Source organism: Crotalus tigris, unplaced genomic scaffold (genome assembly GCF_016545835.1).
Source record: "Crotalus tigris isolate CLP2741 ecotype Arizona unplaced genomic scaffold, ASM1654583v1 scf7180000017865.1625608, whole genome shotgun sequence".
NCBI lineage: Eukaryota > Metazoa > Chordata > Lepidosauria > Squamata > Viperidae > Crotalus > Crotalus tigris.
In genome coordinates, this window is record NW_024096686.1 from 1,435,878 (window position 1) to 1,462,742 (window position 26,865).

General features: G+C 38.4%; 1 protein-coding gene across 10 annotated transcripts in view; it reads left to right on the forward strand.

Annotated features, from left to right (window-relative positions):
- RHOT1 (ras homolog family member T1) overlaps positions 1 to 26,865 on the forward strand; it is a 51,887-nt gene that overhangs the window by 24,210 nt on the left and 812 nt on the right. Inside the window, exons 11-20 of one of the 10 annotated variants that reach the window (XM_039343613.1) lie at positions 18 to 138; positions 1,074 to 1,158; positions 1,881 to 2,026; positions 3,134 to 3,234; positions 3,379 to 3,509; positions 5,662 to 5,745; positions 8,935 to 9,054; positions 10,237 to 10,439; positions 13,765 to 13,887; positions 25,326 to 25,469. In XM_039343613.1, the coding sequence (XP_039199547.1) occupies positions 18 to 138; positions 1,074 to 1,158; positions 1,881 to 2,026; positions 3,134 to 3,234; positions 3,379 to 3,509; positions 5,662 to 5,745; positions 8,935 to 9,054; positions 10,237 to 10,439; positions 13,765 to 13,887; positions 25,326 to 25,469 (1,258 nt within the window). Of the gene's footprint in view, positions 1 to 17; positions 139 to 1,073; positions 1,159 to 1,880; positions 2,027 to 3,133; positions 3,235 to 3,378; positions 3,510 to 5,661; positions 5,746 to 8,934; positions 9,055 to 10,236; positions 10,440 to 13,764; positions 13,909 to 21,738; positions 25,470 to 26,865 lie in introns of those variants that run through there. The other 9 variants (XM_039343617.1, XM_039343620.1, XM_039343621.1 and 6 more) reach the window with 9 other exon arrangements.

A 26,865-nucleotide genomic window follows, 5' to 3' on the forward strand; every position in this document is an offset into this window, starting at 1 on the left:
AACAACTGTCTTTTCAGGCTTTCTTTTTCTTCATACACTCTTCATCCAGCGAGGGAGGCACGAAACAACTTGGACAGTATTGCGGCGTTTTGGCTATGATGATGACCTAGAGCTCACACCAGAGTATTTATTTCCCCTGTATGTATCAATTGATTTTTAAAACTTGGCTTAAATTTAGTTGGTATTATTGACCTATACAATTTAAAATCTAGGTTTCCCTGCAGAAAATTAGGTACTTTCTAGAACTTGATGTTCTGGTGACTGAAAAAAGTTACATATGACAGATTCTCACACTTGCGACTATCGTAACATTCCCACAGTCATGTGATCAAAGTTTGGGAGCTGACAATGAGCATGCATTTGCAACAGTTGCAGTGTCCTGGGATCATGTGATTGCCAATTAAGGCCTTCCCAGCTGACTTTCAACAAGCAAGGTCAGTGGGGGAAGCTGGAGTCATGTAACAACTGTGATTTACTTAATGACTGTGTGATTCACTTAACAACCTTGGTAAAAAGATTGTAAAAACAGATGCAACTCTCTTAACCACTGCCTTGCTTAGTAGCAGAGATTCTGCTCCAGTTTGTGGTCGTAACTTCAGGACTATCTATACCACATCCAGAATTTGAATATTGCACTTCTCAATATTAACTCTTAGAGAGCAGCTGCAGAAAGAGTAGCTGCTCATGTCTTGCTTATGGGCTTCATAGGATCATCAGATTAGCCCTAGGGATAGGGAATATTGGGCTTGATAAGCTTCTGGTCTGTCTGTATGCATGTATGTATTTATTCAACGTATCCTACCCATCTCACCTGGAGGTGAGATTTGGTGGTCTACAATCATTAAAAAACCCAAAATCTTAAAACATTAACGCAATAAATAGTAACATTAAATTAGTTTAAAATTGACAAAGATGGGGGGAAAGAGAGCAAGATGCACAAGGGGAGGTGGGGGGGTCTTACCTTAGTCTGTTAACAACTTGCAGAATGAAGCACCCCCAATTATAAGACTTGCCTGTTCGTTTTATGTTCGGTAAATATACTTTTTCAAAGGTATTACTTTCTTTTCAATCAGGTTAAAAATACCTTCTGACTGCACAACAGAGTTAAACCATCATGCATACTTGTTTCTTCAAAGCATGTTTGATAAGCATGATTTGGTAAGTTTTTCATCTGATTTTGGGACTGTTTTAAGATGAACACACAATTGATTGATTGATTGATTGATTGAACTGAACATTCCTGGCAATATACAAAAAGGCGAGTATTAAAAAAAAATACAACTATTCAACACACCCTCAAAATAAATGTCCGCAAATAATTAAATAGAATTGAAAGCACCAGTGGAATATAGTTGTTTTAACTGCTTTATGAAACACCTGGAGAAACAGTGCTTCATCAGTGTCTGAGAATAATGAATTCCAAAACATGGAGGCTGCACCAGAGAGGCCTGCTATCTAGCTCCCACCCCAGTTACTTCCTGAATACATTTTTCAAACATTATCTTTGCTATTGAAGGCACTTGAAATAATTAAAATATATTAAATATTTAACTTGTTTTATTGCATAGTGTATGTTTAGGATTTGCCAATCAAGTGATTCTGTTACATAAAAATATATGGGGTTTTTTTTTGGGGGGTATCCTTGGTTCTCTCTGAGCCTGGTTGTTTTCTTGCAGACATTTCATTACCCAGCTAGGTAACATCTTCAGTGTTAGAAGAGTGTGGGGTTTGCTCTCTGTTTATATATCGTTCTCTTTCCCAGAAGTTCTTAATCAACGCCACCTGAGGCACAACTAAATGAAGTGTAGAAAAACAAGCCATGTCAGTTGAGTTACTAAACAAAGCTAATTGGCTATAAATAAATATAAATCTGTTTTCAGGACCGAGACTGTGCTTTGTCTCCTGAAGAACTCAAGGATTTGTTCAAAATCTTCCCTTACATGCCATGGGGACCAGATGTCAACAGCACTGTTTGTACAAATGAAAGGGGTTGGATAACGTATCAGGGATTTCTTTCTCAGTGGACGTAAGTGTAGCATATAAATTAGAGATTGCTCACGACTTGTTTAGAAACAGCTATTCTTTTAATAATGATACAAACTGCTTTCAAAGACAGTTTAGGTGATTGATACCATTTGGTTGTTTCTTTGGATATGACTATTTCAAACTGCAAATATATTATTCTATTATTGAAAGCTCCCAGCACTGTAAGAACAAGCACGTTTGAAAAAGAAAGGAAGCCAAAGTACTCTTTTCTCATATACTATGATTTAATCAGGAAGGAACTGCAGCAATCTTATGATTGTAACCCAGGCAAGTGTCACAAATTAATCCTGTGTTGAATTAAAAGCCAATTGCTCTCTCGGAGACCTGCTTAATAAAGTTTGCCATGCTTGTTTCACACAACAAGCACGTTGCCCAAGAGAACCATTACTATGGCTAGAAATAGACATGCAGGGATGTTTCTTTCTACTATCCATTGCACCATCTTGCCTTTTTTGATACATGGCATGCAACCTGATAAAATGTATAACCTACCTTAACATTATAATATCTCGAGCTGTCATCCAATATTGTTTAACTGCATACTACCTAAGAAGTAGTAGATAAGTGCTGATACAAATATTACTAATTTTGCTTCCTGCTGCTTTCAATAGCTTAAAAATCCGTTCAAGGGGGGTTCCTAAATAGGGAAGGTGCGAATTCCAGTGCATGAGTACAGATATAAAACAGTCCTGGATTTTACCGATAGATTTGTTTTGCAAAGTGCCTTAAGGCAGGAGTCCCCAACCCCCCAGGCTATGGTTCCCAAGATGCGGCCTGTTCGGAACTGGGCTGCGCAAGCGTTGGGAAAGCCTGCACGTGCTCCACTTGCAGGAACTTGTGCATGAAGCTCCATTTGTGCGGGTACTCGTGCTCGGCACAAAGCTCCTTTTGCGTGAGTAGCGGGCATGCGTATCCACCGCTTGCACAAATGCACACATTCACGTGCGCACCTGCCACTTGCACAAAACATCCTCTCTCTCTCCGCTCCCCCACCTCTTCCCTGTCTGCCAAGCCAGAAAGGTTGGGGACGCCTTAAGGCTACAACAGGTGTTGAGAAGTTGGGAAACATAGTTATTTTATCTTATAGACTAACTACATACTTGGATGTACAGCGCTGCCTCGAGTATCTGGGCTATTTAGGATATTCGATATTGACTGAACAGGAATCCCAGGCATCAGCAATTACAGGTATTGGCTTGCACTCTTCCCACCTTATTTTGGGAAGAATTTGGATACTTGCAGGGTAAAGCAATTGAAGAATTCTTACCGTAAAGCATTGGGATTTTAGGGAATATATCTCGCTATATGTCTGTTTTTGTTCTTGTTTTAAAGTAACCAGAGACAAAAAGATTGACCTTCAAAAAAGACAGACTCAGAGGAATGTGTTCAGATGTAATCTCATTGGGTTGAAAGGCTGTGGGAAAAATGGAGTTCTCCATGCCCTGCTTGGAAGAAATCTCCTGGTAAGACTCTTCTGTTTTTCTCTAAAACGATGATCTCTGACATTTAAACCAAGGTTAGAATTGGGTCAGAATTACCTGTTGATAGCATTTGGTCACTGCTTTTACAGGTTTTTTTAAAAATTAATCTTTGTCATTTTTTCCTGTGGGCACAATGGCACACATTAAAAATGAAATTTAGTTGCTTCCTCTCAAAGTGTACACATACATAACACACATTTATATACAACATATGTATAGACCTATAGTATATTCTTAAAATTATTTTTCGCACATTTCCCCACCCCACGTGGTTCTTCTCATTCACTGTTTATTTTTATTTGTGATCCAGCAACTTTGAGGCAGGACAGCTGCACAACCAATTAGCTATGGGACCTTTGGGGCCCAAAGGAAATGTACTGTTAAGTTAGTCATGTACCAGCATTTAATGTTCAGGCAATGCTGCTTTGCTATACAGATCCAGAGTGCAGTATTTACTTATCCTTTTTCTACATTGCTCATCTCACCTAAGTGACTCTGGACAGTTTACAAATGAAAACCGTGAAAAGTGACATAGTTAAAAACACTGGTAAAAACAAAGGTTAAAAGTTAAAAGTTAACAGGTTAAAAAAAAATTTTAAAGGCAGAGGGAGTGCCCTCAAGCCACCAACCACCCCCAAGGCTGTATGCTACTCTTAGACCCCCAGATATTGATGGTTTTCCAGAAAGCTGGGATAATGGGGGCCTACCTTACCTCTGGGGGAAAGATGTTCCATGGGGCAGGGTTAACAGCAGAAAAGACCCTTTTCCTAGATCCCAGAATTCTTTAGTTGACGGGATCCGCAACAAACCCTCCCTGATTGATTGAGTAGGACAGATTGATGAAATAGGGATAGGGTGATTTCTCAGGTAGGTTGGTCCCATGCCATGACAGGTTTTAAAGGTGATAACCAACACCGTGAATGGATCTGGAAGCAGACCAACACCCAATGTAGCTTACATAGCACAGGGTTTACATGCACCCCCTCTGGGGATGCCCTAGTATGCTTGTGCCACCACGGTCTGTACCAGCTGATCCTGCCAGCCTGTCTTCAGAAACAGCCTCACAACCAGCAACTTGTGCAGCAGCACTCCTGAAGACCAACAGGATTTCCAGAAGACAACCGTTCCTGTCCTTCTCCTGCCCTGGGGTCTTGGGCTGGTGCCATATCCTAAACCCGGCCAGGCACATTTCAGAGAGGGGAACTCTGCCCCTCTGGGCCTAGCCAGGTCTCGGTAATACATGCCAGGTTGGCTGCTCCTCACTGATGAGATCACAAATTAGAGGATCTTTGTTATTAATTAATCTGGCATTAAATAACAACAGCTGAAAGCCCGGCCGCTGTCTGTCTGTTGATCCGGGCCTGGGTTTGAATACACAGGAGTCAGAACGTGACAGCGGTACCAAAAACTGGGGACATCTTTTCGAGGAGCAGCCTACTCTCTGACTCCCATCAAAATGCCCATCACTACCTGAATGATTGAATCTGTCCCAAGCTCCCCAGAATCATTCCCCCTCCAACTGCGACCTACTGGCTCTTCTGATTAGGGATCCCTCCATTCACTCTGGTTCTGTGGACCTCCAATTAGCACCCCAGGGATAGTCATGAGTTCCCACAGTGCTTCAGCCTTCACTCTTGGCACCACCAAGAGCCCTAGCTGCCAATATATTGTATTGGTATACACCAAAATACCAGTATATTTGTTCTTTTTTAATGTAGTACAGTGCACCTCCGTGAGCATAGTTGGCAGGTGGCAGCCAAGCAGTATAGCAGCCTTTGGACCGCACGAACCTGCAAGTAAGGAGCTTGCTGAAAGACCTCTGATGCTCCAGCTCAGCAGAAATTCAGGCCTGGAAATCTACTACCCACTCATTCTAACTTGTGGGCTGTATACTGTAAAAAAAAGTGGCAGATTGAATTTGGTCTATGGGACATAGTTTGCCAACCCCTTATGCTACACTTTGAACAACCAACATGGTCAGTGAGGAAGAGATTGTTTCACTTCAGAACATTTGAGAGGCATAGCATTGCCTAATCTAGTATTATAGTCTGGGGAAGGCCTAAATGGATGTATGAAATACACTGTATTAGAAAACTATATGTTTTTTTATAGTTTTCTTCCTTTATGCTTTCAGAAGCAGAAACATATACGTCCAGAGCACAAATCCTACTATGCAATTAATACCGTTTATGTGTATGGGCAAGAGAAATACTTATTGGTAAGTTACTCATAACATAACATTTAAATTTGACTTTTCCCCTCTTATGAGGACTATTGACATTGTATTTTAATGGTATACATGCCCCCCCCCAGTTTTCCATTATTAGTTTTCAAAAGCATGCTTCAGATGCACAATGTTTATTGTGAACCTTTTTGTTACAATTTGAGTTTTTTACAAAAAAGGCATCTTTTTTTTTAAAACAAGTTTTATTGTTTTTTTTCATTTTACAGACAAGTGCTTAAGAAACAACGTGGTGGCAGGGCAATCAATTATTCACACAACAAAGTCATACTCATAGAGTTCAGATTAAATCATTAAAAACCCCTCTCTTTTCTCTCTAATAACATATTATATTCAAATTAATATATTTCAATACGACTAGATCAATCATATCAATCCTCAATAACTTTTCATCTAAACAGATCCACAAATCCAGATCCTGTATGAAGCTTACTATTTCAATTACTATATTCCATATTTCTAATCTAAGTACAGAGCTAACACTTTGGGAGTCTCCCCATTACCTTTTTCCTTAACATATTCAATAAACATTTATTAATATCATTTCTTTTTTTTCCCCTATTCCTCTTCCATTACAAAGTGACTATCAGGTTTTCGCGGGTGTTTGTATGTAGGTCTTTGGTTGTTCGGGTTTTCTCCCGCGTAAAATTGGAAGTGTCTTGGCGACGTTTCGACTTTGTCGAAATGTCGCCAAGACACTTCCAATTTTATGCGGGAGAAAACCCGAACAACCAAAGACCTACATATATTATATATATATATATATATATATATTAGTTCATATCAGAAAAGAAAAAGAACAAAGAAGAAAAAATAAAAACAAAACAGAAAAAAGTGAAAAAAGTACCTTTCTATTTCTATTATACTTTATAATCTAACAATCAATCCCTCAATATCTATATCACATTTCTTTAACCTCCTCAAAGTTACTATATCCAAAACATATTAATAAATAGACAAACACCTTATTAAGTTCAGACTTTTAATTAATTTTTATTCAATCTAACATCTTATTTAACTGTCTTAAGCCATAAATCAATCCATATCTAGTAAGCCTTTTAAACTCATTACATAAAACCTTAAATCACATTCTTAAATCTTATTCTAGCTTTCCTTTTATGCCAAACAGGTTTCCATAACAACGCCACTATATCAATAAACAAATCATTTTTTATGTCTTGTAGTATCCTTTGAAACAAACAAAGACGTCTTCTTTTCTGTTTTAGAGACCTAGCTCCTTTGTAAATAACCCCTTGTTGTTTGGAAAAATCAAATCTCCACGTTTGAAACTGTTGAATGGCCGGTCATTTACGTCCAACTTTGTAACTAATAGTTGTTTATCCAAGCTACCATAGTTCTCAGTTCGTTGGGCTTTTCTGTCCATTTCTGTTAGTTTTAGGGTTGTAAGTGGTTTAATTACAGTCCTTTTTAATTCCCCAGAGATCTCATCAGCCTGCATATGAAGTAAAATGGAATTTTCTTTACTTTTAGTTAATCCTGCTTCTGTTGTTTCTTGGTCCATAGAGTGCTCAGACAAAGTCTGGGAGTCAAGTTTGTAAATTCAGAGCAGAATTTCTGTTTTTTATTTCCATCGTGAATTCTTTTATTTGCAAACGTATTTCATCAGTAGCTTCATAAAGTTTTTCCAGTATAAGTTTATAGTCAAGTTGAACCAAAGGTAGCTCCATTTCAAAGATAATTAAAAACAGTCTGTATCATTTAGTAGAGGCTATGTTCAGAAAACATTTAATCAATGTCCACCCCCACCAGTACAGCTGTTAATTTTTTTTGTATTTTCCCTTTTATGGTAATCTGAAAATCAAGGTCAGTCCAATCCTCATAAGAGAAAGTTGCAATTTTAACTTTTTCCACGGTGTCCTCAGTACAATGTAAAATCTTCTCCCAGAGACCAGGAATCTCATAAACAAGATCAGAAAACACAGAAAAAAGAGGAATTCAAGTCCAATAGCAGATTCAATATTCACAAAATTTTCCAAGACCCCAAAGTGAAGGAGAAAAAAAATAAGAATAGAAAAAAAATCACTTTAAATTAATTCAGTCCATTTAAGCTTCTTTTTCCCCACACTCACAAACTCAGCCTTCTTAGAGTAGGGAAATCATTTGAAAAGTGCTCTTTCCAGGCACAAAAGAAAAAAGAAATCCAAGAGGGGAGAAAAAAAAGTCTCACCCGGCTCAGCCACGGTGGTTCTTGTGCTTAGATGTTCTTCTGACTTCTGGTTGCAGCGGCTAGATGAATGGCCATTTTACTGGCCGTTCTTTTCCACTGTTGGCCCAAAGGAGCTATCTCAGTCCTTGGAAGAAGCTGCCGCTCTCCCAAAGATGACGAGGACCTCCTCATCGGTAGCTACCCCTCCAAGGCGGCTTTTCGACCTGATTAAGGGTCTACCGGCAGCGGAGAATCAGCTGGTGAGGAGAGCCGTCTCCTCGCACAACTGCGAGCACCGCGATCCGGAACCGGAAGTCAAAATAGGCATCTTCTTTGTTTAATGAAGAGCTTAGCAGATTTATAGTATTATTTACTTAAAAATACATATCCTGTTCATGACAAGATTTTCCTAGGGCTGTTCATAACAGTTTAAGCTTTAAACAAGTTTTAGAATAATTAATATATAATATATAAATATTTAAAAATATAGAGAGCAGGGTAGCAAATATTCATAAAATGGATCTGTATTGTAATAAAGAAGATACATAATTTGAAATATTAGATTGGGGGCATATTATACAAACATCATCCGAACTCATTGTTGTGCTTGCCAGATCATTTCTGCCCATTGTATCGTAAGTTGAGGTTGAAGCTGGCACATCCTCACTCTGCTTGTCCTAGTTTTGGCTTAATAGTATGTCTTTGGAGACTGTTAAATGAATTGTACATTGCCTGAACAGTGTATGTACTGGCAATAAAATGTTGAGAAGCCTGTATCTGCGCAATATTGTGTGTGATGGTAGACACAGATATAATCCAATAAAAAAAAATTGCAGTACCACTTTGGGTTTTTAGGATTTTTTTTTAATACAGCACCTATTTGTATCCGACAGATTAAATTGGAAAAAGTTATGTGTTGGAATGAGTACAAAAAAGTAAATTTGTTACAGTGTTTGTAACTTTATAGTGTTTGACATTGATTTTCTTTTTCTTTCTAGTTACACAGTGTTTGTGAATCTGATTTCTTATGTGATGCTGAAATCATGTGTGATGTAGTCTGCCTAGTATACGATGTCAGCAATCCCAAATCATTTGAATATTGTGCCAGAATATTCAAGGTTTGTATCCTCATAGAAAATAATTGTGCCATAGAATCACTGATTTTGGGAAGAGCTGTATTGGCTATGGAATTCACCCCGGTCAGTATGAGAATCCACATTAAATCACATTAAAGTGTCCATGACAAGTGGATTTATTTACTAGATCCAAGGATCTTTGAAAAGCAACTATCTTTCTGAGAAATTAATTCTGATGGTGAAAGTTGTGTAGATCTTTTAAACATCTGAAAAAAAAAAAAAAATTGGACACACCTGCAGAGAAAACCAGCAGTTTGCTTATTCCATTTTGGTTCAAGGTAGTGACAAGGCTATTTCTGTTTGCTCAGAATTTTAAGATTTATTTTATTTTTATTTATTAATCAAATATACGTGGCTGCCCATCTCACAAGAAGTGACTCTGGGTGACATACAACAATATGTACATCTGTATATTTAGTCCATGTGGGATAGTACTTAAAACTAATGAAGGGCGAATATATGTGTCCCAGGATAATGTTGCAGGATCCAATCTGGGTCGGTCATAGGTACCAGAAGTTTTGTCTTCCGAGCTTTCCAACTTGTGCAGGAGACCCCATCCTCAGGGAACTTCTCTCTAGCAGAATGTGTGTCTCTATTGTTAGCTGCATTATCTGTTAGCTGCATTAACTGTTGCTTAATGACTTTCAGTTAAAGAGGGAAACTTAATTCCAATTTTGCTGTGGAGTAAGGAGGAGCTAATTTCTGCTATATATTCTATTAGGCTTCCATTTCTAGCATACTGGAGAAGAGTTCTCTGAGGGTGGCACGAGTCCAAAAACTTGGAAGACAAAACCTCTGGGGCTGGTGACTGACCCAGATTGGATCCTGATACTTAAAACATTCACCATTAGACAATGGGAGTGTTAAATTCCACATTGGGCTGACTAACACCAAGCCAATCTTTTTCACACTCTGGGTTACTTACTTCACAAAATGGCTGTGAATCTATAGTAGGAAAAAAGACCCACGATAACTACATGTGGTATACATGAACCGAATGAAAGAAGGATGGCATGTACATTTAAAAAATATAGATTGCGCCCTGTCCTCTGAAGGTATGGCAGACTGTTGAATTTACTAATCACAGCTCTGTAGATTTTAAATCTATGTATTTTATGGAAGTTGGTAGATACCATTTATTTCATTTTTATTTTAAATCCCTAGCAACACTTCATGGACAGCAGGATCCCTTGCTTGGTGATAGCTGCCAAGTCAGACCTACACGAAGTTCGGCAGGAATACAGCAGTTCTCCAGCTGACTTCTGCAAAAAACACAAAATGCCTCCGCCCCAAGCCTTTACTTGTAACACCGTTGATGCACCAAGTAAAGATATCTTTGTTAAACTGACAACAATGGCCATGTATCCGTATGTATCCAGAGCACCCTTCTATTCATACTGCATGGATCATGACAGTGTTGCATGCTGTGGTTGCCATAAGGATGGAACTCTGTGCCCCAATGAAATTGTGTTTAGCAACAGAGGGAGATGTTAGTGATGGATATAAATGAAGGGAAATGACCTAAAATTGGCAGAAAAGTATAAGTACATATTTAAATTTTAAAAAAATTTGTATGCACAAGATTTGACATATTATCTTTTGACAGAATCTTTGAAGACTGGGACGAATTAGATTTAGTTCAAAAGACATGGGGTTCGATTCTCTCCATATACGCATGTATTGCATTGCTCGTTACCATTACTCATCCATTAATGCAAAATTGTGAGTCTGTGTCCCAAAAAGAGTGGACCTTTACATGCTGAAACAAAATAGAAATAACAGTTTTGTGTAAAGTATTAATATTTTTTTAAAATTCATCAATAAATATTTATATCTTCCTAAATAGATAAGAAATTGATTTTCAGGTATACGTATAAATATGGATCATTTTGTTCTCATCAGCTTATTCCTCAGCATGCTTTATTATTCGGCCTGTGCCCATTTCCTTAGTAAGTCTTTTTACATAAGATCCAGGATCCGAAAGGATCGTGAAATTGGTTCTATGTGCCCACTAGGTCTTTGGTTTGAGAAGTAGCTCTCTCCATATGACAAAGTAGAGGATTATGTGAAATGTTTCATCTCAGAGTGTTCTGATTTTGGAACAGGCCCACGTTGAGGCCCATTTTGAGTGTTCTAACATTGGAACAGGCCCATGTTGGAAGAACTCGTTTTAAGTTTGGGACATTGCATGATGGAACATTTTGCAGATTGGCAAAGCGCTTCTATATATTAAATTGCTGCTATTTTGGAAATGTGGCATTAGAGCAGACATGTCAAACACAAGGCCCGGGGTCCGGATGCGGCTCACGAAGTAGTTTCATGTGGACCGCGAAGCCATCCTGGAAACAGGGAACGGCCCCCGCTGCCTTGGCCCTGGCCCTAGCCCAGGCCAGCCAGGAGCCAATGTACAATTTTGTGGTGGTCATCTATGCTGAAACGCATTCAGTCTTAGCTCCACAAGGCCACCTAGAAACAGTGAGGAACCAGCCCCTGCCGTGTCGGCCCCGCCCCCTGGGTGCATGCTGGGGAGGTGTCACCCTTTGTGAGGAATAAAGAAATGGACCATGCCTTGGCGCTTGCCCTGGTCCCACCCCCTTCTGCCAGAGACCCTCAGATCTGTCCCACTCCTGCCCAGGCCCCCACAGGCACCCTTGACGTGAACGATGTAGAGCTGGCCATGCCCACCCAGTAGGCCACACCCACTGCATCCACACCCACCCAGTAGGCCACACCTACCCTGACCACAAACACACACCCCAAGGGCAACCGCAGTGCTGATGCGGCCCTCAATGAAACTGAGTTTGACACCTCTGCATTAGAGTCTGCTATTCTAAGCAAAAAACAAAAAATCAGAAAAAAATGGATAAAAAGATGCTGCTCAGCTCTCCGTCAGCTGGTTACATTTTGTAATAGTGAAGATGAACGATAGCAGCATGATTCTAGGGGACAGTTCTTATTTGAATTGTAAATGGATTAATTTCCCCTGGAGACAATTAATTAACAATCTGTTTCATCTCAGGGAGTTGCTTCTGCTTTGAATGATTCTGCTTGCTTTTCTGAATTTCAGCCCCTAACTGACTACAAGGAAAAATAACCCCTCTAAAGTGTATTTGAATTTAGCATTCCCTTAAAATTGTTGAAAGGTACAAATATTCTAATTAAAGAACTTGCTGTGATGAGCTTCATAACAAGGTAGACTAGGTACACTACGTGTTACCTGATTAGAGCTTTTTAGCAGTCAACTTTATAGATACCTTTCAGTTCACTTAGCTACAAAAAGCTGTATAAAATAATGCTATCGCAGTCTATGTGTTTAACAGTATCTCATAATATACTAAAAAAAGTGGGGGAGGGAGGATCCTTTCTTTTCAAGGCATCCTTATACTAAAGCAAATTGACATGTATCATTGCTAAAATGGAAACCTTTAATTTTCCTTTGAAATGTTCCTCTCCTTTCTTTCCAGTCACCCAGAGAAGAACCGCTAGACGATAGTCTCTTGCTTATTTGTCTCTCTCAAAAATACATGCTGCTGGTAAAATTGAACAGTCGGTGTTTCGTGCCTTGTAGAGAATTGTCAAGCTTGAAACGTATGATCTTAAAGGTTGCTATTACTCACTAAGCATCTCGCTCTGTTGCCAAGCAAGCCCACTCTGCAGTCTCTGCATTTGACAGGACATATCTTTCCTGCAGGATTCAATTTAGATGTCCTTCAGATGGCAGATTCAGAATGGTGCCATAGGCCGATATTAAGTGCATCCTAAGGCTCCACATTGTATGCTCCACATTGTATATATCCCTGGGTAACTATGGCTCTGCTAGAATATAGGCTTCCTAGTTGTTTCTGCAAAAGGAAAAGTCTATGCATGGCAACCTCTATTTCAGGCCTTCCACCCCCCCCCCCCCAAAATTTTTTTTACATGGCAAGAGTTTGCTCTTGTAGCCAGGAATTGGAAATACGCTGCCTTTAAATATTGACTTTCTATTTATAGCTCTCTCATAAATAGCTATTGACCTAAATTCTTCTTTAAAAATAAAAAGCCATCACCACCATCTTTCTGTACTCAATTAGAGCACAGGGAAGCATCTTGAAGGTGCAAAGATCAGTGCTGCTGGGTGGAAGCTTTCAGTTGTTTAGTGAAGGTAAAGTTGCTTCTGTGCTTGGAGAGTCCAGTTTTGAGGGGGGAAAAAACAACATCTAAATTCAGGAAATTCTGCTCTTCTTAATTTATTTTTGGCAACCTGGAATATTTAAATATTTGGAGAAATCTAAGCAGTAGTGTATTTGACTTTCTTCCCTTGATTCTCTTAAGCATGTGTATGTTTGATTGGGATGCCAGAGGTAAGGGTAGCTGTTGCTTAATGACTTTCAGTTAAAGAAGGAAACTGAATTCCAGTTTTGCTGTGGATTAAGAGGAGCTGCTTTCTGCTCTGCATATTCTGTTAGGCTTCCATTTCTAAGTCCAAATGTGAGTGGAAAACGGATTGTTTTCTTTGCTTATGGGGATGCTGGCGTATCAGCACAGTTCCTTAAAATACGCTCCTCCTGGAAATCTGCACAGCTTCACTCTACCCTTGCCTCACGTCCTGATTCCCCCAAATGTTCCCGGTTCCTATTTCTCTTGGTTTTGGCTCGGATTTCTCATGGTTTCTGCCCAAGGTCTCAACTCCTGTCCTTCTGTGTGTTTTCGCAGCCATGCCCGGTTACGCTGTATGTGCACCTGCAACAGGTGTACATTTTGCATCTGTCAGAACCTCCTCAACTCAGACTTGCTGCAATCTGTAAAGAACAAACTCTTCACTGCAGTTCTTAACAGGTCTTTGATTTTATTTACTAGGTAACCAGCTGTGCTTGGAAATTACATGAATGAAACCGATTGCTGAACTTTGTAAACCGACAGACCCGTCACACCATATCCATTGAGCAGCCAAATGTCCCGCCATTTATTGAGTTATTAATGCTGGGTGGCTTATGGGTAGCACAAAATAAAAATAGAAAAATTAAAAGAAAAAAAATAACCAGGCCCCAGTAATAGCAGCCAGTAACACATCGAGGGAAATAGTCCTAACAATAATAATTGCTTATTGCAAGGAAGAACTGCTATATCATCAAGCCTTAAAGGCTTTCTAAAATAACCAGGTCCACTTTTCCGACCACCAACAATGTTGGTGTGGCCTTGGCTTTGGTTGGAGCATCTTCCAAAGCAGATGGGCAGGTCCTGGTGGTCCTTGGCTCTCAAGGATGTGACTTCAAGGGGGCCTTCCTTTCTAGAAGTTACTGGGTGGATAGAAATGGCTGGGAGAACACACTCCCTTTGTAAATAATAGTTTTTCTGTACTCTTCAAGGTAACAAATCTTGAAGCACATCAGTCTTGACCACTTGGCATCAGTTAGAGGAGCTGAGAATTGGCTTATGAAAGCAATAATCTTTCTAGTCATTCAGAAGTAATTGCCAGGGGAGTCTTCATCAACTTATAGTTTTCTTACTGACTCGGAGAAAGGAGTCAAGCCTCATTTCTCCATCCATAAAATCAACTAGTCAATGAGTCAACGCGTATCTCTGAAACCATGGCTTTGCCTCTAAGTTGACAATCAAAAAAATTAGTTGATTTTTTGGGGGAAAGATACACAGAGAGAGAGAGAGAGAGACAGACAGAGAGAGACAGACACACACACATACACAATGACACAAACATTCTGGATATTACATTTACTTCCAGCATTCAAAATATATACATTTGGTCCTTATAAATGAATATGGTGTGATACGATCTGTGGCATTTTAACAACTAAATCAACCCTCTTTAACAAAATGCTACTTTTTTTTTTCATTTTAAGAATGCACAATGATTCTCTGCTCAGGATATTCCAGTGTATTGGAAAGGAAATTCAAGATAAAGAAATACTTAGTTTAAAAATGTTCCTTGTCTGAAACAGTACTGCATCGCACTAATACCACATTGCAAATTATTTCAATGTTTTCATACAAACAAAAATGGGTTTAATGGGTCCTTTATTAAATGCATGGCTCCATTTGTGGCAAATTTGCCCAAGAAATGAATGAGAGTTCAAAGGAAATTTTTTTTCAGTGATATTGCAATTCCTTCTATGCCAGCATTATTATTTTATGTCCTGTGATTATGCATTTTGAACTATAAAGTTGGAATACATTAATGTCTGCTCCTCTATGTGTGGAGGAATGTAAAAGCATTCAAGTAAGATTCCACTGTGTGATTTGTTCATTCCACCAGTGGCTGGGAATTATATTAAGGGATTATATTTTTTGTCTGTTTAAGGGCAGGGGCTATCCATTTAGTCTCCCCTATAAATTAGGCAGACTGATAAGGAGATCACATTGATCCCTGTACTGTGCTTGACAGAAAGGCAGACATAGCATTATATTGTAATAGAGGTCCTCAGATCTTGGCAATCCTTCCATTTTTTATGGTAGGCACTCAGAAAATCCACAAAAACAGAAAGTCAGGAAAGATGGATCTCTCCAAGTCAGATAAGTAGAAACTGAATTTTGAAGAAAAGCCGCTTCCCATCAATCCCTGCTTAATGTCCTGTCTTCATCCTGAGAGAGAGGCGGCTGTTAGAAAAATATTTTTCTTCCATTTTTCCCTCAGCAAAGGAGCTGCATGCACACAGCTAGGAACAGCATCCAGCGCAGCTGTGTGGCCCTAGAGAAAGCTTCAATTAGGAGTGAAGAGGCTATTTGGTACTTTCCCACTATTCTGAATCACTTCTTTAGAGAATCTGTATGATGCTAATATATCCCTGAAATAAAAAAATGCAAGAAAATCATAGGTAAAATGGCTGAAAGGAATTATACCATACTGTTAAAAATGCCTTCTATGCCTCTTCATTGGAGTAGAATTATGGTAAAAAAAGAGTGCTTATGTTTTAAAAACGATCTGCACTTGAAGATGATTCCTACTCATTATTTTGAATATGACATAAAATAGTAATTTAATATCCATCTTAGAGCAGCTGAATCAGGCAAAAACTCCATCCTCCATTAATGTATTCATTCCCCTTTAAAGCCATCCAAGTTAGTGACCATTCACCACTGTGGACTGTACTTTTTTTGGTCTCTCCTAAATCATCTTCCAGTCAGTTTTGAATATGATCTCTGATCTTAGTGTCCTAACAGGGAGAAAAATGACCGTCTACTGTCTTTATGTAATATATGATTTTATACACCTTGATCACATATTTCTCAATCTTGGTTATCATTTTTATAAGCTAAAGAACTCCAAACATTCTACTTCCTTCTCACAAGGAAGGTGTTCTAGCTGGCTGATCATTTTGGCTTCCCTCTCTTGCCTTTTGCATTTGCTCATACCTTCTTTCAAATATGGTAAGGAGAACCATACAAAGTTTGCCAGATGCTGGCACACCATAGATTTATCTTAGGGCTCAGTGTTGATGGTTTTATTTTCATTCCCTTTCTTAATGAATCCTTCTTGGCATTTTTCACAGGTGAAACATTAGGTCAGCAACTTCACTGAAATATCCTTTACAACCTTCAGATCTTCTTCCTAATATATTACAGCCGCTTAAAGCCCATCAGTTTTAGGCCACCATATGCATCACTCTTCACTTAATTGACCATTCAACCACTTCAAACAGCTTTCTTTTTCTGATCCATTTTTTAAAACTTTTTTTTATCGATGTATAAAATACAGATAAAAATAAAAATAGAAAATTAAAGGAAGAAAAAAAGAAAGGGGGAAAGAAAATATACACTTAATAACCTTTATAAACTATCACCATTTGTATTAACAAAATTCACTGTATTCTTTGATTCTTTAACCCAGGGATCCCCCACCCCTGGTCTGTGGACCAGTACCGGGCCATAGCATGCCAGCAACCGGTCGGCAGAAACAAGCAAAGCCCTATTCACAGAATGCAGGCAGCCCCCTCCGGTCCATGGAAATACCTCTCCACTTAACTGGGGCCCAAAAGATTGGGGACGTCTGCTTTAACTTTAAAGGGAAAATACTTTTTTATCCATTTTAAAACACTAAGCTTGTCTTTAAAAACATTTCTAAACTTCCTCTTAATATACTTTAAAGTTCACTTTCAGACCAATAAAATTCCAACTGACTCCAATTAACTCATTAAATTTAGATCACTCCTTCCAAGTTATCCCCATAGAATTTTTTTTCTTGTATACATTCTTTTTAAAACTAAATTTTTCTTTAAGCTAATACATCTTTTTCTTTAACTTTCTCTTAACATAAATATTTTCAAATATACTTTCAATAATATTTTACAAACTTTAGGAATTACTTAAGCATTATATATAAAGGAAAAAATACATTTTGAAACTTTAGATTAAGGCTTTATTTCAGTTATAAATATCAGACTGATGAAAATTCCTCCTAATTCAAATTGGCTCATTAAGTTTAAATCACTCCTTCCAGCTTGTCTTCATAGAATAAAATCCCTTTCTTTTCTGGAATGTTTATCAAGTAGTCATACACTTCTCTTTTTCTCAAGGGTTTTTCAACCTTAATGTCCATGAGGAAAAAGTCCCAAACTTGTCCTTTTAAAAGTTGCAAATTTTCTTGGAACTCTTCTTTCAGTTGTGTTGGGAAGTTTATATTTAAACCATCATAATAAAAATTGGTATTGGGTTTATATTCCAAAATTACAGTTGACTCCTCTGCATTGTCAGCTACTTGTGAAATTGCCTTGGTGGTTTGGTAACTTTTTAAACATATTTGCATCTCTGAAGTAGTTTGAGTAGTTTTTTTAACATCCTTGGAGCATAGCTGATCTACAAACTGATGGGTTTTATTTAAAGAATTTTCAAATATATCTCTAATAATTTGCTGCTTGGTCTGCTTTGCTCTAATAATTTGTAGTTTGGTCTGCTTTGCTGTGGGTGGCCAAAATTTCCTGGCTTTTATGATTCCTGATTGGTCAGAAATTATTAAGTGTCTTACAAAAAAGCTACTCTTTGACTAAAGAAGGAGTTAAGAACATCTTCTTAACTCCCTCTTTAGTCAAAGAATAGCTTTTTTGTAAGTCACAAGAATTGCTGACCAGTCAGGAAACATAAAAGGCAGAAAATTTTGGCCACCCACAGCAAAACAGACCAAGCTACAAATTACATAAATAATAAACTAGAAACACAATTTTCTGCCCTTATATTTCTTCATTCATTTTTTTAAAAAACGATAATCCACACTTCCTTATTTTAGCTTGCCTTAGCAGCTTTCTTCTTCGTTATTTAACAAGAAGAAATCTCCATCAAATGGTGCAGATCTTCAAAATGAAATAACAGGCTGTGGTTAAAGAAAACCTCTTTTAGCTTAATAAAGATTAATAATCCTTAAAAATGATTTAAGAAATAAAAGGTACAACTTACTGTCCGTTTGAAAAATAAATTCCAAAACGACTTCTTTTTCAACAATGAACTGATTACAAGCCCCCCCCCCCGTCAGCATGCAAGGTGCTTCAAAGCACAGCTCCTGAAGCTACTTGCAGATCTGTTTGCTGTATTGGAGGATCTTGTGGGATGATTCTAGGACTTTCCCTAACCCAGGAGAGTCATATAAACTAAAGGAATGCAAGTTCCTTCTGTTGATAAGTTGAAGAAGCTACATTCCAGGGAAAAACCACTCAGGGATCCTTCCCTGGGTGTGTCATTAGTGGACCATCTTTTCACCGGAAGTCCCTTTTTCTGATCCAATTTTGGTGATGATGATGATGATAATAAACAATTTTATTGTCACTTTGAATGTACACCAATCGGCATACATCAAAATGAAATTTTGTTGCATACAGCTCTCAAAGGGTCACCACTTGCAATATAGACTCCTTATTCGTGGCCAGCTCAAGTTTCAGAACGTCCATTTTAGTCTCTAGGGAGCGAATGATGGCAAACAGGGCAGATGGAAACCTAGCTCCATGTGGATTAGCCCTCAAATTAGCTTGTATTCCTTCGCAACAACCTCACCTCCTTTTTCTGATCTTGTCTCTTCCACCTTTTCCTTAAAGGGGCCTCGCTCCTTTTTGCCCCTGGAGCACACTGCTGCTGCCTCCAACTCCTCCAAAAGCCTCTCTCCCTTCCTCTGGGCCTGCTGACAGCCTCATCCAGTTTCTTCACTCCATAAGCCCTGGGAGGTCTCCTCCTCTTCCTCCTTCAGAAACAGCCCTGATTTGCAATAGAATCTGTCACTGTGCCAGCAGTCATATCTTGCTGCCGGCAGAACAATTTCAAATAGTGCAAACGACTTTTAATGGTCTCACCAACAGTTCCGAAACAGCTAAAAACTTGCCATACCAGCAAAGATTGTCGGCCGTATGTTAACTTAGTCCCACCACGTGGCTCAAACACATTAAAACCTTCCCGATCATGGGGCCCATATCCCTTATATCCCTCCAAACACTTTTCACCTTCAATACAACCGCAGCCGATCCAGGCGCTGCCATCTTAGAAAATGATAAGTTGTGACAAGCTGCAGTAGTACCTGTCCAAACTGTTTAGGACCTTAGGTGATAAGTGCTTTATGTCAAACTTTCACATAGTTTTCTAAGATAAATCAGACAGTTTAGCTCTAAGCTTCTCTTGGGCCAACCATATTTAGGGGAAAATAGATTAGTTTACTCTCCTCAGTGTCAAATCAGTTTAAGTGAAATATCCAAATATCATTCCAATTTCATCCTCTCTAAGCCAAATAGAATAGATCAGGGGTGTCAAACTGGCAGCCCAGAAGCTGGTTGCATCATGCGGTGGCCACACCCACGCCAACTCTGGCAATGCAAAAAAAGTCGCGACACGTCACGTGACGCAGCGAGTTTGACACCCGTGGAATAGATACAAAGGTCTGATTTAATAGTGTAAAGCATTCAACCAACCAAGTAAAAAAATCACTGAGAGACCTTATCCTTAACCAGCCTTTCAGATGCCTTTTTGGAAGATTGCCATCCAAAAATATGAAATCCAGAAAGCTGTGGAACACACTGAAGAAATTATAGATTTGTCCACGTTGTTTGAGGCTTTTTAAGATTAATTCACGATGGACCTAAAGCTTAGACTTGAGGGCTGACTTGGAAAAAGCCACTTGATTCTTAGCTTAGGGTTCCCGTGTAATGGTAGAAATTATCTTTATTCAAAAATGTCTTGCAGAAGTCTGTAGCTGTAGGCGAAATAATATTATGGGTCATGTTGGGTCACAGAAGCATTCCCTTCCTCTGATATCCCTAAAGCAGTGTTTCCCAAACTTGACAATTTTAAGGCATGTGGACTTCAACTCCCAGAATTCCACAGCCAGCAATGCTGGCTGTGGAATTCTGGGAGTTGAAGTCCACATGCCTTAAAATTGTCAAGTTTGGGAAACACTGCCCTAAAGTATTTGCTATCTGGCCCTTTTGAAAGCGAATGAAATTTCGTGCTTGCTTGTGAATTTCTGATTTAGAAGGAAGATGTTTAGGTTCACCTGTTACGGTGGCACTTGGGCATATGACCTCTAAGGAAGGATAGGATCTGTTCTGTTTCTCTCCCCATCCATTGCATCATCCTGTGATGTGATTGATCCCCTCCCCTCTCTCTCTTCTCTGAACCTTGAGCTCTTGAGTGTTTTTTAATAATTTTAAGATTATTTTAATATAAAAATAGTATTTCAACAGAAATGTTGCTCAGTGCTGCATCTAATTTAGTTTGAAGATGGTTGTTAGCAGAGAGCTTTGTAAGTTCTCTTGTATGGTGACTGAGAAAAAAGTTCTTCCTTGTTCTCCCTGAGACATCTACCTAACCTAGAGGGATGCTTTTTTTCCCAGGCTAACAACCAGCACTAGCCTTCTCTCCAGACAAACAAAATCAGTGGCAGTCTCAGTAGGGCCTATTCAGTCTTGAGCTATTAGAGCTGTTAGAGCTACTTACACTGCTTGGAAGATGCAGCCCCTATTTTTTTCATATGTGATGTCCTAATATTGCACACGACATGATGGATGGATGGAGGAGATCACACAGTCAAAAATACAGTCTGTTATCAATTTCTTTGGAGCTGAGTATACTATAACATGAATTTCTTTTTATACATTACCCTCCAGATTGCCCACATTTCAGTGGATAGCACGATTGTTATTAGGCATTTTTTGCACAGCTGTGGTGGAGGGTTGTGTTGGTTTCACTAACACAATGTAGTTATTATACATCTCTTCTCAGAAGTTCCAAGAAGATTAAGAGAGGCCAATTTTATTTTGAATGCCCTACAAAGTGAAGCTTAAATGAGTAAGAATCATTAATGTTTTAAAAATGGATTCCAATGAAGAAGATCCATTCCACTTAAAAAGGGATTTATTGACCTTTGGTCTAGAAATTTAATCAGATATTATACTTACTAGAAACAGGAAATGATAAGAGAGTAATAGTAAATTTCCTGTCATTATGAGAAAATTAAAGATAAAAACTAGAACTTTTAACAAGGGCTTTACCTTTCACTTGAGGCAGAGAGATCTATCATTATAAAGTTAGGATTTCATTTATTGTGAAAGTGACTCCATTGAGAGACATAGATTGTTGACTTAAACTGCCCAGGCTTCAAAAGGAGGGGGTTGTACATAAAGCAATATATACTGCACATAATTTAGGAAAAGAAAATATTTGACCATACTGGATTATTTTGATTTAATTTGTTTTTTCCTCTAGGTCTTCGTTTTCATTTCTCTGGCTGGCACTTACACTCCTCTTGCTGCATTCCTGTGCATCCTTTTAAAAAAAAATTACATTTCTAAGTATATTTTCTAATTCATTGTGTGCTTTCAAACCATTGGCTTGGCTTTTGCTTTTTGGCTATTTGCATGTGCCATGAATGGTAAAGACTGATTTACTATTTCTGCCTCTGCCTCATCATCTTAAGAACAAAAGAAAGAAAGCTCGTACCTCTTATAGGGTTTTTAAAAATGTAGTGAAAATATCCAAAGACGCTTTTTTGAAAGACAACTGGACTTCTTTCCTTGAAGATGTTTAGCTCCTCATCCAAGAAGCTTCTTCAGATCCGGGAAAAACCAAGAAAGGCCAGTTGCTTTTGAAAAAGCACCTTTGGGACAACCATGACCTGGATGATTGAGAATCTCCATAGACATTTAATGTTGAAATCCCCAAATGTTTGAGCCAGTTAGAGTCAAGAGTTCTAGAATATGTCATGGGCATGCTCACAAAGTAATTATTTGTTATCTTTGGGGGGAGGCGTCAAGAGGGCACATATAATCTTTTTCCTATTTTTCCACATTGAAATAGAGCAGTACGTCAAAGGGGCAAGGTGAGTTTTCATGAGTGACGGTAGATTTAAAGCTGGATCTTGCTGGTGACAGCCCAATACCACTGTACCAACATTAAGTCTCCTGAGTCCCCTAGAGGGCATAATGAGGATCACAGCACCCATTTATCTTTTCTAGGCAGGCTGACCCACTTCCAAAGAAAGCAAATAAATAGTGGGTCAGCCAGCCACAATTTTTAATTTCTATGAATGACTTTGGTGCCTCAGCTTTTCTCCCTTAGAAATAAAAATGGCAGCTGAAGTCGGATGTTTGTTGGATAATGCTTGCTTCCGTTTAATTTTTAAAAATCACAATAATATTTAAAAAGTCATGGGAAGAGAGCCTGAGAGGCCTCTGGATAAACATCATCCTGCAAGGTTGGGAACATTAGTGAGCTATGTTGCTGGATCAGTTCGAAAAGGGAAATCTCCATTGGAGAGTAGTCTGTGCATCTGATATTGTCTTATTCCAAAATACATTTTTGGTAAACAAAATACAAATTTTGGTGAGATGATTTAATTTAAGGATTTAATTTGAGTTCATGGAAATGAATCTGATGAATAATTGAAAGAATCTTACTATAAATAATTGAGAGAAAGAAACAGCTAATTACATAATATTGGGATTACACACATATACATGCACACACACACACACACACACACACACGCTATGCTGGAAAAGAGTTTTATCCATACTGATTTTTCCCCATACAATTTGTCCTATGTAGTTTTGTAGAGAATTCCTCCTGTATCAGGGCATTCCAGTCCTTTGGCTTCTTAATCCACAAGAGCCTTGTCCTTGTGTGTGTAAGCCTCTTTCACACCATGTTCCTGATCTTTCTTTGATGTCCCCTTAATCATGGGATTAGCCTTTATTTGATTCTTACTCTGCTGGGCTCCACATTAGGTATATTTTCCTGGCAAGTGAGTAGGAGGCAATAAGGCTATTCTATCTATATTTGCAAATAGCATATGTAAGCCGATGTGTACCCATTCTTCATAGGGGGCAGGTTTTGGCAAAAAAGGATCTGTGTGTACGTTCCTGTTAATTCAATAGGTAAAGGCTGCAAATGCAGAGACATTTTTTTTTTAAAAAAAGCATTGTCTAAAGACAATTTCAGCACTGATTAGCCAGTAATTAAAATGTATTACTTTATGGTTGGTACTATCAGATAAGATGCCAACATATTTTCATTTTAAGCGAATGAAAGATAAAATCTAAGATAGAATCATTCCAATGCAACTTATTATACTGGGGGGAGGGTGACACTGATTTTGACATTTGATGCCAGATCTCTTAATATATAGAATTCTCCAGTGCAGGAATTCAGGAGTTCTGTTGCAAATTTGTGACAATGGGATAAGAATTCAACAATATACCAAACAAATAGCTGTCTTGCTTCTACGTGTTCTTTTTTTTTTTTTTTGTCTCTAGTAACCGTGCAAACTTAATAGTTCCTCTCTGCTAATTTTTTGAATCAATATGGAATTGGTTTATATCTTGTCAATTTATGCGTTTGAGCCCAGTGACTAATGTTGAAATAATAGATGGCTAAAAATTAATGCGATGAAAAGAGAGGCAGCAAATACACTTTTTGCTCATGGAGCCAACTCAAACAAGGTTTTCTACTCAATTGTGTGTGTGTGTATTATGCTTTAGCCCCCCTCCCCCCTATCATTATCTCTTTAGATAAATTGCATTCCCAGCAGTCTTGTCACACATTAATTTTGAAAAATAGTTCTGAAATAAAGAACTTCATTTATGAAAGGGTATTTATTGGCCCATAGATAATTTTAATTTATTTTGTATGCTTCATATATAAATATCTGAAGGTGAATCCCCAAAGTGTGAAGAGATTAACAGAATTAGGACATGCTGAGCTATGCCTGAGGCAAATATGAAAGGGCTGGTCTTCTGGGGTTCCCTTTCCTCTGCATGTTAGAGAAGAAGAGCTTAGAAATGCTCATTTCTGCTTTGATTGACCATGCAGGCTGACAAACTGAGTTTAATTGCAAACAAAGAAATATTAAGTTGTGGCTTGCTTTTTTTTTTTTAAATGGGCTTGTTCAAAATGGGTCATTGTTTATTTTAATCACAGTTTTGGAGTTCTGACAGTTTGGTAAATTACAGTTAAATTACGAGTGGAGGGCAACCTTTTAACATTTTTTACTTCCTGTAAAAGGAAGGAAGAGGGAGAGAGAGAAAAAAACGAGAACAACAGCATTTGGAAGTGGGGTAGCTTTTTAGTGTCTCTCTAAATCACAAGTATGTGAATTTCCTTTTGAGCTTGAAACAATTACTTCCCAGCTAATAGCAACCCTGAACATAATTAATTGATAGGGCATGCATAGGCATTTTTACTTTAGTCTGTGTGCCTGATTTTAAAAAGTAGTTAGGATCCTCCTTCTACGCTTCCAGGATGGGATGTAATATTGGAGAGAAATACCTGTGCTTCTTTAGTAATGGGAGGCGAGAACTTTGTTAGCCCCTAGCTATCTCTCCCTAGCCAGATCCCAGATGGTTTTTTGTGAGGAATTGCCTAGTTTTGGAATGGTCAAACGCTCCAATCAAAGTGCCCCTTTCCCAAAGGCTTTTGTATGAAACAGGTGCTGTGCAGGAATTTGCTAGCATAACATTCTGCTCGCCACTATCCAGCATTGTGTTAGACCTGGTCTTCAAAAGTGCATGTCTACAAAAATATAATTCAAAAACAAAACAAACTAGAAGAAGAATAATTCTGGGAAAAAGGGGGTTTCTCTCACGTGGGATAGAAAAAGGAGAAACTTTGGTGAAAGATTGATATCTCCTTGGGACCTGTCACTAATTTCCATGCTACTTTATTAACCTGCATCTTACAGCCAAAACTTTCTGATTAAAAATGGATATTGAAACTGATTGTAAGCCATATTGATGTGTAACTTCCTGTTCTGAGCCATGCTGTGAACTGCCATCTGTGTGCATGTGTGCAAAAAGGTTGAGAGCCCACATAGATGAGCTGGGTGCCTTGCTGTTGTCAGATGAGGAGAGCAGCATTGTTCACCAAGTACATGCCGTCAGCTCGGTAGAGGATTCCATCTTCATGGAGTCATCCCTTGGTCCACAGCTATTGGAAGACAGGTAACTCACTCTTTATAGAGGAGAAATCTAGTAAATGACTTGCTGTGAGAGATTGGAAAGAACTAACCTGTCAGTATCTATTGCCTAATGATCTCTTTCAGATCATATCCCTTAAGAACCAAACTTTGAAATTAACTGCAGATAGTTTTGTACTTGCCGGCTTCACTGATTGCTAGCAGTAATCAAGCAAGGCTGTTGAATTTGCAAAACGCTACCTGTATTGTTGCCTGGATGTCTGAAAAGAACACCCATTTTGGCCTGATAAACTGGACAATGCCATTTTCCAGATTTTCTCCAATTATGGTTTTGTCCCAGTCTTGTTGCAGCTGGGTCTCAAAAGTCTTCATGCTCTCCCCTGAATACCCAGTTCAGATGATGGGAGAAGAGCTAGAGGCAAATAAATTGAAAAAGTGTTATTTTTTAAGATAATAGTTGAGAGGGTTTTTTTTTCCTGTTAAAGTAACAGTTTCTCTTATAATAATCAGGTTATGTTTCTTTCAGGGATAATTCTCAATTCTGGGTCTTTCTGTATGTGCTGCCATTTTGTGAATGGCTGATTCAGTAATCTTCAGCCCTCTTAAGTGGATGGTAGAAATTTTGAGGATCTCTGGTAATAATATTTTACAGTAGTTCTTTAAATTATATTTTGGAATGTGCTCTTCTGAAGGTAATGGTGTATACTTTTGTAGGTTCCCCATTATTTCTGATTTAGTTTTAAAAGTGCCTAGGGTAGGGAATTCTTTCTTGTGTTCTATTCTGTAATGCAGTCCTATATCAATTCTGTAATACTCAATTGAGAATCACTGTGCCTTGAACTAAGGTCATTGTAAAAACTCCTTGCTGATAGCTTTTTATCTGTTGCATTATGGTCGGCTGTGTTTTTCATGAAAGCTAACTGAGCATGCTCACAAGCTGGCATGCTGGCAAGCTTGGGTCATTGTTTTTTGTTTAATTTTTGCTATTTTGATCTTAAATTTATAGTTTTCTTTCATCCTCCATACTGTTCTGTTGCATTTTGGTTTCACCTGTTAATATCTGTGTTTCATTAACTATTTGGTGTGCCTAATGGTTTTAGTGTGTGGTGGTGTTCAAGATTATTTTCCGCGGTTAGGCCTTCTGCCTTTGGATAGAAACAGCACAGCAAAGAAACTAGTACATAAAGTCACTTGGGTAGTTAATCTGAAGGGACAACTTTGGTGAAAATGCTGACTAATAAGCAATACAGCATATATTAGGTTTTCCTTCTCCAGTTGGGTCATTGATTTATTGACTGAAATTTATTGGCCACCCAACTCCAATGGACTCTGGGTGGCGTATAGAACTATATCAATATATGTGTACATTTACATTTAAGTCATCTTTATTTAGATGAGTCTGGAACAGTCATTCATTCCTT